The sequence below is a fragment of the Podarcis filfolensis genome (assembly GCF_964270895.1).
Source record: "Podarcis filfolensis genome assembly, chromosome: 14".
NCBI lineage: Eukaryota > Metazoa > Chordata > Lepidosauria > Squamata > Lacertidae > Podarcis > Podarcis filfolensis.
Genome location: NC_139616.1, coordinates 49305084 through 49317083, shown reverse-complemented (window position 1 = coordinate 49317083; position 12000 = coordinate 49305084). Strand labels below are relative to the sequence as shown.

Below are 12000 nucleotides of genomic sequence, written 5' to 3'. Positions count from 1 at the left end.
CTTTACCAAGAGACAGAGTGCCTGCTTGATCACACAACCTGATTTTATTACATTGTTAATTGAGAGTCTTTAGGCAAAAAAGCAGGATATAAATAGTCACATAACAGAAAACATTTTTTCCTGCCCTACAGAATTACAAAAGATATGTATTTTTTAAAATTGCCAACAGTTTCACTTGCAAAGAAGAGAAAAAATGTGTGAGAAGATGAGATGTCTCTCACACTTCAGTGTTTTCTCTACTGTTGTGCTTGGTGTTTAATGGTCAGGCCGATGGCTTCTTATGGGCACTCTTAAAAGTTGGGGGTGTGAAATACAGCTCCAGGCCAGTAGCTGGACCATACAGTGTTCCTTGCACAGCGATATGTATGTTTGCTGTTCCCACTTTTGGACTGCAGTCCCAGACCCTTTGGGCAGTGTCTCCTCACAGCCAATCTTCAGGACAAGAGAACCTAAAACTATTTGTCCTGCTCATTCAATCCTCAAATCCCCGTCAAAGTTGTGAGCCAGCAGAATTTGGTCTTGTGCCTTTCAGGTGTAGAAGGAAAGAAGAAAATTCACCGATTCCAAATATGAAGGGCATAGGGCAAAAAATGAACTGCAAAGTAACTGTTCTGTTCATAAGTGGCCTGCTTTGAGGTTTCCTGTAAATAATTATTTATATAGCGCTGTTATTCCACAACAAAGAGGTTAGGGTGCTTATCGAAGCAGCTACTCCTTCAGATTTCCAGTTACGGAAACGTAAATTATTTGGCAACTTTTCCTCCTCCTTACTGCTTTGAACTCTTAATTAGAAGTTACACTTAAGATTAAGGTATTAGAATGGAGCCAAGGTGTCTGCCAAACTGAGCCTGTTTTTCTTTCTCCTGCAGAGTGTGTCTTCTAGGGGTGCTTGCCCTCATTGTGAGCTGGGGGTCCCTGGGTCTGGAGTTAGCTGTTGCTGTGGTAAGTGGCTGTGATACAAAACTCACACACCTTGCACTGCTGTTCGCTTACAGGTGAACCATCCTCTCCACTGACACATTATTTATTGCTAGGTAAAAAAAAAAAACCTAGGGTGCAGTCCGCCTGTACCACAGGAGCAGCACCCATGTGTATTATTATTTTTATCACTACTACAGTGCAAAATCACAATATTAAAATTGGATAGAACAATTAACAATCAAAAAAATTAAGTCCCAATAGGCCCATGCCTCTTCCCTGCCCCCCCCCCCCCGCACCTACAAAGGTAGCAGAAGCTATTCAGAGCAGGGAGAATGGGAGATCTCTCAAATTCTCCTCTACCCTCTGCCCATATGTGGGGGGCAGGAATAATGGGATTCCTCCAGGCTAGGGATAAGTACAGTGGTACCTCGTGTTAAGAACTTAATTCATTCCGGAGGTCTGTTCTTAACCTGAGGTACCATGTTAGCTAATGGGGCCTCCCACTGCCGCCGCGCGATTTCTGTTCTCATCCTGAAGCAAAGTTCTTAACCCGAGGTACTATTTCTGGGTTAGTGGAGTCTGTAACCTGAAGCGTCTGTAACCCGAGGTACCACTGTATTATGAAGCCCTCCAGATGTTTGCTGAACTACAACTCCCACAAGCCCCAGCTAGTCTGGCCAGTGGTCAGGGATAGTGGAAGGTGTAGTCTGGCACCATCATGTTGGCTGCTCTAGCTCCAAGCGCTGCACCCATGGTGTAAGTGAATCAAGGCTGCAGCTTCTAGTAGCAGTTATGCGGGACTGTGGTTTACACACTGTTCCTGTGTAGAGACCATGAAGCTGGAAGCCTTATTTTTCTACACTTCAAGGAGCTGTTGATATGTATCATTTCTTGACAAAAAGCTTTTGGAGAAACAGGGTTGCTACTACCAGTGCCCCCCTTTTAAAATGGGAGGGATTTTATACTTTCAGCAGAATCAAGTGGCAAAGTTTTCCTGGACTGGACTGCTTAAAGTTTATGTGTTAGTGCTGATGGTGGGGAGTTTCCATATTTGAATGCTTGACCACAAAAACTCCTTCCTGAACATCAAAAACTGGCCAATTCCCCCCTAGATCTGCTATCTTCTACATATAGAGAGATTTGTTGGGGTGGGTGAAAGCAGGTAGATGAGATGGGGTGTGCATCTTACATCATATCCAGATGGTTGGATAGAAATCTGACATCCTGAACGTGTAGATCTTCTGCAGCAGTGCCATACATTCTTAGAACTGGATGCTTTTATAAAATCATGATTTCAAAGATACGTTTGAAGATCAAATTGGGAAGAGTAATATCGGGGCAGAGGATAAAATGTTTTTGTGCTCTGTGTGGCTATTATTTCTCCCCCTGTGTTTCTTACTACTTGTGTCATCTCTGCTCCTCTTTAGGGTTCCAGTGACTTCTGCGTTAACCCTGATGCCTACATCTCCAGAGTGGTAGAGGATTATGCGGTGCTAAGTACAGGTAAGTGACTGCATTTTGTGTTTTGTAGAAAGGCAAGAAATGGAGGGTTAGGTTGAAGAGGGTAGGAGGTGTGAGGATGGCCCATGTCACCAGAACCTTGGTTCATCTCAGTGAACCGAGGCCTGGCATAAGCTGTGGTGTCAGGGTACTGTATTCCCCCTTTGCCTTTCTCCTTCCTCTGACCCTTTTGTCTCCATTGAATACGCCATGGCATTACCCGGATGTCTTGGCTTCCAGTGCAGTGGAACAGCAAGGCAATGACAGTTGGCATCTTCAAAGAATGTCCTCTGATATGGGCATGATAGCATCTCTTCTCCCAAGTCCTAGTTCTCCCAGTAAAACAGTATGTGACCAAGGGGTTGTCCAAGGTCTTTGTGGAAGCATATGAGACGGGATAGGCAAGGTTTTGTTTTTATGGGTGAGTGTGTGAATATCTGTGAGAGAATCTGATTGACTGATTGAGGGTTTGTGCCTCAGCCTTGACCATTTTCCTTAAAAAACCTGCGATTGCTTAAATGACTAAGGAAAGAAGCCCAGTTGGTGGAAATATAATTCAAAGTAGCCACTGCTCATACTGTTTGGTGACTCCACACAAATAGATGCAAGTGGATTTGGTATGAGGCTATGTAAACAACGGGAAATCCATTCATGTGTTGAAACTGTGATTCATGTTTCTGTGGATTGATCTTGGCTTTTTGTAGTTCTGGGAATATGAGATCTCTTTTGAAAGCAAAATAAAAGCCAGAACGAGTGAGCATCTCAATTTAAAAGCATCCAGTCCCCTGTCATGCCAGAAAGGGCAGTTAAATAGGCTGGAACATTAAGAAAGAGAGAAATATGTTTCCTTAAAAGTGTAGTATGGGACTGTATTGACATTTTTTGGAAATTCAGATTTAAGTACAACAGCGGTAAAACATTAGACGATGAAAGAATCCCAGTAGACCACTAGTGTGTGTGTTTAAATATACAGCACAAAACTGTGTGCTCAGGGTCTCTTAACAGTTAACACAGATTAACTATGACTTGCATGATTCTTAAAATAAATAGATTAACCTAGCTGCCTTGCTGGATTATCCAAGATCCACCTTTTTGAAAGAGCTTTGTCAGCTAGCAGGTGATAGACATTCTACAATAAGCTGTCCAGTTCTCCCCATTATGTAGAAAATGAATGTTTTGTTACACTCCAAGAATAAATAAATTGGTTTCAGCCACTATCATTTCCAGTATGCTAACAGTTTTTTTGCACCATCATTCCACCATGATTTCTAGTGTAAAAATCCTTGCTTACAACCAGTATTCGAAATTAGCCAAGTGCCAGGCACATTCTGCACCTGGCTATCAGCCACTTGCGACCAAGTGAAGATGCCTGGGCATCAGGCTGGTACCTGACATCTTCTGGTGCCTGCCTGGAGATCACTGGATCTTGAAGGTTTTCACACACCTTGGTATAAGGAGCCATTTGGCACCTACCTTATATATCTGAGTTTCTAACACTGCTTATAACTAAAGAAATAAAACAGTGAAAATGTTCTTATTTCTAAATACAATTTGTAGCTTGAAGGCATTTAACAAATAATGTTTTTCATTCTGAACAAAATATAAGAAAAACATCTATTATGTGTTTTCAGAATCAAGAGACATTTATTTATAGACAAACCCTCTTTTGCAGGAGACACCACTGATTTAAAATTGGTTTAAATTTGAATCAGTGATTATTTGTTAAATGGCATTAACTGATGTTTCTGTTCTTCTGCTCTACAAATTCAAAGAAATTGGGGATAGGGTAGAGAAATACTGAAATGTCTGTACCCTTCCCCCAGTAAGCTGCATGCATGTTCACAAATGCTGAAATCCAGGGTTTCCTGCCTCAGGGTCTTTGTATAAACTCAGCATTCAGCTGTGTTTAGCCCTGGGAAGCCTGAGCTCTCTGTACTAATTTGTTAGGCTTAGTAGCAGAGGTTCTTGACACATCTGTGACAAAGGGGTAATTGAACACCTTAGCTGAGTAATGTGCTCTCTTGGGCTTTGCCTCACCTGATCTAGACTGAGAAAGGTAGCAGATGAATGATGCCTTCAATTTGGGTCTCGGTAGGTAACGGTCCATTTGACAAAACGGTGCTTCGATAGCAGTCGAGGCGGGAAAGGGGGAGGCAGAATAGATGGCTGAACTGCTCCTTGGGTGAGCAGGTGACAGCTGTGGTGCTTGTGCAGGATTCTAATGGGGCTTTGCAGACTTCCTTCATGGCAGGGATAGTTCTGTCAACAATGTGGTTTAGCTACCTATTTATTTATTTTTAAGCAACTGTATATCTGCATTGATATCTTACTGTGTACACGGAAACAACATTTGTTAGTAACTGGTGATTTAAGATTATCCCCTAACCCTGCCAACAAAGATTTGTTTCTTTATAATGCATAAACAACTCCTGGTTTTATTAACCCATCTGTAAAAATAAACATGATATAGCCATGTATTTAGACATGGAAGGTGGTGGTGGGGAAACCATTCAGTACGTGCTCCAAAAAGCAAGGACTACTCTACCCCCCCACCAAATAACTCTGTGCTGCAAGCAAGAGAGTAGGGGTGCTGTGGAAAGGGGCCTCCATAACAGTGTCCCCAGACGAGTGCCAAGCCACATACTATGGCCAAGGTGACTAGAAGTGCACAAGGGGGCAGCACAGCAATTGCAGAACCACTCCAAAGTATTCTGGGGCAATTTGGGCAAATATAAAATTTTGGCCAGTGACTACTTTCTGTGGAGGAGCTATTTTGGGGTAGGCCAGGCAGTATCCCTCCCCCAAGGGTGTGCTGCCCAAAGGTTCCCTTGCAGTCACTCCATCCACGTATATCCCCCACTTGACTAATGGGGAAGTCAGCTGGGTGTTCCTCAGTGATATGTATTTCTTGTTTATTTTATTTTTTTTAACCCCCCTGCAACTGCAGTGTGCCATTCAGCTGCTAGTCCCTGATACATACCCTGAAAGAGATGGTAAATGTCCATAGAATTATATCAAATGTTACATGAGTAACAGTTTTTTCTTGCTTGTTTTTGCCCTGGAAGCTTTTCTGATTCCATAAAATAGATGCATTCCAGAAGAGAAGGCACCTTGCGCTCTATATCTGCAACTTCATAATTGTCTATATATGGTAGTTTCTGCCTACAGACTCACAATCTGCTAGACATAACACAAAAGGAATGGGGAGGGAAGAGGAAAGCAAGGGTGGCGGCAGCCGCTCCTTCAACCAACCAACAGATGAGGCAACGTTGATCTACCCCTTGTCATGATGTACTTCCTGGGAGTCAATCTTCTAGTGTCCTAAGTCTCCTAGCTGGTGACAGAGGCCAGAAAAATGCTTCCCTTCAGTTCTGCAATCCCAAGTAACTACCATTTGGAGCTCAGTGTGTTGTTTTTCTGGCAGGATATGGGGAAGCAAACTGGTCCTACTTTGGTGGGTGGATGGGGCCAGATTTGTCTCCCTTTTGCCAAGACCCAGGACTAGCTAAGGCAACTTGAGTTTTAAGAAATACAGAAGAGATCCTTGAGCTGGAGAGCTTTTGATAGGGGAATTTTCCATAAGTAACTTGACTGAAGAAAATTTGAAATTAAAATCAAGCTTGCTTTTCCTAATCAGGGATATAAATTGCTTGTTTTGATAGCATCCCAGCCAGACCAATAGATGTGATCTTCTGTATGATGCATGATCCTTATATCCATAGTTGCATTTAATTGTAGGATAGTGTGGCATTTTCCTCCTGTTGGAAAACAACAACAGTGAATAGCAGAAATTGAAATGCTTTTAAATATACCCAAATTACGTTGGCATGTTTCAAATCTAAGCAGAATAAATGGCGCAGAAGATAATCTGATTAAGTGTATCATCTTCTCCACTCACAGTTTAGAGATGAGATTCTTTTTGTTTTGTTTTTCCACATGCTGTGTGGAGGGGGGTGGAATGGAGCAGAGGGAAATGAAGCAATTTGGTGTGCAGGAAGGCTAGATTATTATATGCTCAGCTCATCTAGTATTCATTAAGTATGATAAGGCCAATAGAGTTGGACGCTGATGGGATAATCATCTTGCACTGCTAGGGGAACCCCAGTGCAGCCAATACGTTTGTTTTCAAGGCAGGAGGCCATTTGCCAGCCCCAGTCCTTCCAGCTGATTGTGTTTTATTACCAAGTGATTCAGTAAAGTTCAGAGGTGATGTACAATAAGATGTTTTGTGTCTGGATAACTGACTGGAATGATGCTGCATCTGACGCCATGTATCTGGGCTGAAAAGTCTCTCATTTCTAACAGGTCTATGATGGGCGGAGGAGGGGAGTAATTAGAGAGCGTGGGGACGCTTTCCCTTAATTAGTAGTTGTCAAGGTCTCTGAGCTCATCACCATTGATCTTCATACATGTATTGTCATAATCCCCTCTGAGCTGGAAAAACCAATATACTACTTCTAAAAGAGAACATTCATTTTGCAAGGGATTGATTTGGAGTGGGGAAGTGAGTGGTTAGTTTACACCACCACCCCATCATTCCTTTACTTCAGGACACCCCACTCCCTAGTAATCTGGAGCGGAGAAGCAGCAAGTGGGGAAAGGGTTAAAAACCTCTTCCCTCTGCTGATTCTCTACTCCAAATTACCATCTTCCCTTGGCAGCAAACAAGTTTTGACAGGGGCAAGGCACAAGCAGACCTCTTCTTGGTGTTTGGACCTCTTCCTGTGCTGTATGAACACCAGCATTTAAACTTCTGTACAGTGGTACCTCGGGTTAAGAACTTACCGTATTTTTCGCACCATAGGACGCACCGGACAATAGGACGCACCTTGTTTTAGAGGGGGGAGAACAAGGGAAAAAAATTCTTCCGCTCTCTGCCCAGCACCCCTTCAGCGAAGCGGCAGGAGGCGCTGCGCAGAGAGTGGGAGAATTTTTCCCCTCTTGTTTTCCCGCTCTAAAACAAGGTGCCGTTTAAGGTGCGTTCAGGCGGCTACCTTGGAAGGTTCCTTTCGACCTGCTCTTTGGGGCTGGCGGGGGGAAGCCCACCACCAGCCCCAAAGAGCAGGTCAGGGAGCAGAGGAAAGGCGCAGCGGAGAGGCTGCTGCCATAGTCACGCATCACTTCTCCAGCTGGGAGAGGGTCGCGGGGCTATGGCTTCTTTAGCCCCACGCGCGCTCTCCCGGCTGGAGAGGTGGCGCGCGGCTATAGAGGCTCCTGCCATAGCTGCGCGTCACCTCTCCAGCCGGGAGAGAGTAAGCCGGGCTTCTTTAGCCCCACGCGCGCTCTCCCGGCTGGAGAGGTGGCGCGCAGCTATAGAGGCTCCTGCCATAGCCGCGTGTCACCTCTCCAGCCGGGAGAGGGTCGCGGGGCTATGGCGTCTTCGCTCCATAGGACGCACACACATTTCCCCTTCATTTTTGAAGGGGGAAAAGTGCGTCATATAGAGCGAAAAATACGGTAATTCATTCTGGAGGTCTGTTCTTAACCTGAAACTGTTCTTAACCTGAAGCACTACTTTAGCTAATGGGGCCTTCTGCTGCCGCTGTACCACCGCTGCACGGTTTCTGTTCTTATCCTGAAGCAAAGTTCTTAACCCGAGGTAATATTTCTGGGTTAGCGGAGTCTGTAACCTGAAGCGTATGTAACCTGAAGCGTATGTAACCCGAGGTACCACTGTATGGTTGTGGATTTGTCTCCATGTTATTCTATATTTTTGCAAACCGCTTGGAGGTGCTTTACAATCAAACGGTATACAAATTCTATGACATAAATAAAATAAGCTTAAGCTTCATGTGTCCCATCATAGCCATTCCCTCTGAAATGGAGTCAGGGGGTCACTTTAATCACCTCTGCTCCCTATGTAGTGTGAATAGGATGAGGGTTGATTAAATATGCCTTTGTCTATCCCATTGTGCAACTGAGAGAGAACCACGCCTGGTGATCTTAGTACCAGGACAGATATACAAGGTGGCTGCACTCTCATTTCGCAGAAATCACTTGGAAGGTGCCTGCACATTTTGTCCCATAACTTTCTTGGAGGGCTAGAGACTTACTTAAAAAACAGAAAAGAAAGCTCAGAGGCTGAGGAGCCTGCCCAAGTTCACCCATGGAAGGCTTTGTGGGGGCCAGGTTGTTGACCCCTGTTAGGTTGTTGAATCTTTCCCCATCCCCTTTCAATCAAGGTTTGCACTCGATTATAACAACCTCTTAAAGTAAAATAACCCTTTCTCCGCAACACCTTTCTGGTCTCCCTGGATACAGTGGTACCTCAGGTTACATACGCTTCAGGTTACATATGCTTCAGGTTACAGACTCCTCTAACCCAGAAATAGTACCTCAGGTTAAGAACTTTGCTTCAGGGTGAGAACAGAAATTGCACGGCGGCAGCGGGAGGCCCCATTAGCTAAAGTGGTGCTTCAGGTTAAGAACAGTTTCAGGTTAAGAACGGACCTCCGGAATGAATTAAGTACTTAACCCGAGGTGCCACTGTACCAGATAGACAGCATAGACTGAATTATTGGGGGGGTGGGGGATTTCAAGGTGGTGTCTGAGGGATGCTGACAGGGCAGCCTGTTCTCCCATCCATTCATGCTATGCACGTTCTGCGAACAGGATTTCAATTTCCAGAACTGTCAGTGTGGCTTCCCCCCACCCAATAGACAAGTCATACGCACGCACAGCACAACTTCTTCATGCATTGGGTAGTTGCACTGAATTATTGATTTCTCCAGGCTTGCCTAAGAGCAGCCCACTTTGCTGATATGCCCCTCTCAGAAAACTGGCATTAAACAGAGACTTTTCACTCCTTCTCATCAGAATTGTCACTCTCTTTGGATCACTGAGGTGCAGGCAATCACACTAGTGTCCTGAAGTCATCCAGAGTTGTCTGTGTGCAGTAGAGACACATCTGCACTGTCTTAGATGGGTGTGCATCCAGAGCCAACCCCATTCCTGCATGTCTACATCACATGTGGCAATATACAGGATCAGCATGGACTACATGGCTTGTGTGACATGGATTCTGTGAGGTACTTGCTTTGACCCACTTCCCATGTTTCTGCTTCGGTGCTCAAGCACTGAATGAAAAGTATAGCAAGCTATTCTTGGCATACCTAAGAGTCTGGCCTGTGACAATATAATTCAAGCTGTATGAATGCTCCAGGAATAGAGTGCACCTGCTTCTGAAATCTGTCGATCACTGCTGGGATGCTGCTACTCCTTCATATTACTAATCCAATGCTGTGTGGAGCAGCATGTCTTTATTTCACTGATGTGTTCAATGGTCACCTAAGGCAGGTCTAGACTACCTAAGCCTGCATGCTTCTCTGCAGCACTCCCCATCCATGTCTGGCTGTGAGCTCATCCAAGGGGTGTGTTGTGTGCATCAATCCAGCTTGCGGCATTTTGAAAGAATGTCTGGTCTGTGCCCTAAAGTCAGTCCTGTGGTTTCTTGCCTGGAGCAGCATTCCCATAACCATGGAATGATGAATCAGTTATCATGGGCTGCAGCCCTTCAATTTGTGGAACTTCCGCTGCTCTAGAGATAAAGGCTGCCCTTGGCACTGATGGTTTGTGGATGACAGCTTAAAACACATCTGTTCACACAACCTTTGTTGGCGGCCTGTAAGTGAGCATGGCTATGCTCCTGCTGAATTGTTTTATTAGCAAAGTGTGGTGTTTCAATTACATTTTTAATTAATTGTTGCATTGTTTTGTCTTGTGTGTTCACAGCCCTGGGATCCTGTAGGATGAACGGCAATCTGTAAATAAATGACTTCTTCTTTAACAGTAGAGGTTTGAATTGGCATACACATGTTTATCCCAAGTCATAGCCTTACCAAGAAGTTTTCATCAGTAGAATCAGTAGAGTCAGGTTCAGTGGAATTTGCTGTTTCCCTTTGTGGCTTGATGCATACATGAGAGTACATTGCCATGTGTAGAGGAATAGTTTTGGACACGGTGCTAGTATGTTGACTCTGCTCTTGCTCTGGAAAGGCCTGCTCATGAATACAGACCTAGATACACAGGTTTTTTTTCCTTTGGGTCAAATGCTTAGTAGTCTGATGGATAGTTGTCCATTCCTAGTCATTCATGGCAAAACCCCTTTTGGGGAATAAACATAGGAGTCCTGCTACTTTCCCAGTTTCTGGTGATTACCATGGGATTGGCTCAGCTGAGCTGCAAGCGCAAGTCCTCCCAAAGAGAAATTCAGTGGGGGATGAGAAGGTGCAGCAGCTGGAAGCAGCCCCAAAGCAGTCTAATGAATTATAAATAACAGCTGTCAGGTTCCCTGTCTAGCAGGCAGGTGGCCCCATACAAAGCTGTCTCTCCAGCGTGTGCACTGGTTTCTGGAAACTGTGTTCAATATTAATGGTAAGTGCAGTGAAACAAGGAGAAAGTCTGGCCAGCTCTGGGCACTGGCTGCTGCCCCCCTTTCTGGCTGTTTCTTTTTCTTCCCCTACAAAACCATGGTCAATTAGAACAACTGCTTTCCCCCCCCACCTCCTTTTCACCATGTGCAGGGTGTGTAGACCAAAATACAAGTCCCATAGGCTTCCTTGTGGCTTCCTTATTTTTTATTTGTTTGCTTGTGGCTGTTGTCTGTGACCGTGCCTTATGAAGGAGGCATGGAATCTGAGACCAAGGGTGAGAAATGGGAATCCCATTAAAACTGGTTCAGAGCGGCTCTGACAGGGCGAATTGGGGAGAAAATGGTTGGTTGTGCATAACTCACTCCCACCGCATCTGTATCAAGAAAGGATTAAAAGCCAGGCTGTGAAAGGTTGTATGAGCTCGTTTTCCTTTCCTTTTTGGTGACAGTATTTAAGAATGATGTAGAAACGTAGTAGTAGTAGTAGTGCTTGTATATGCAATTGGGTGAGAAAGCAGTGTGAGGGCCCTTCTCATGTTTTAAAAAGGACTTTATTCTGTATTGTATCAACCTGAGGTAGGTCCTCTTCTGGATGTTATGCCAAAGTTAGGTGCCTTAATGCACCTCTTGCCTTCTCAGAAAAATTATCTGAAGCTGGTGCCCAAGAAGCAGCTCTTTGTTGGGCTTCCTTTTATCAGATTGGCAGTTGCGTTTATTGCCATTGGCACGCTGTCCTTTACACAGTGGGGAATGTCAGTCCTTCTGCATGCAAGAAATGACTGGCCAGCTCAAGTTAACTCATGCTCGAGTAATCAATTTTTCTTCAGTCTCTTATACACCTGAGAGTAAAAGAAAGTCTGCTTTCTCACATTTGTGTGTGTGTGTGTGTGTGTGTGTGTGAGGGAGGGAGAGAGAGAGGGACAGAGACAGAGAGAGAGAGAGACAGAGAGACAGAGAGAGATGCAGGGTGTCTGGTGCAGGTTGAACTCTGTCCCACCCTCCCCTCCACTTTGTTCCTGGCTCTTTTCTGCCCCCCATCCAGTTCTTCAGCCAGCCTACCTGTTTTGTCCCCCCATCCCAATACCAGCATTTTTATCTGTTCAAATATTTGTTTATAAAAGCCTTTTTTTACACTCCATGAGGAGTAGGAGGGAGAACATCATGCATTATGTTTGAACCAGAGGTTAGAGGAAGACTGTCGGCTCTTA

General features: G+C 44.7%; 1 protein-coding gene across 2 annotated transcripts in view; it reads left to right on the top strand.

Moving 5' to 3' along the window:
* TTYH3 (tweety family member 3) overlaps positions 1-12000 on the top strand; it is a 79171-nt gene that overhangs the window by 46841 nt on the left and 20330 nt on the right. For both annotated transcript variants that reach the window (XM_083585742.1, XM_083585743.1), the window contains exons 6-7: positions 870-942; positions 2349-2424. In XM_083585742.1, coding sequence (XP_083441868.1) covers positions 870-942; positions 2349-2424 — 149 coding nt within the window. The remainder of the gene's footprint in view (positions 1-869; positions 943-2348; positions 2425-12000) is intronic.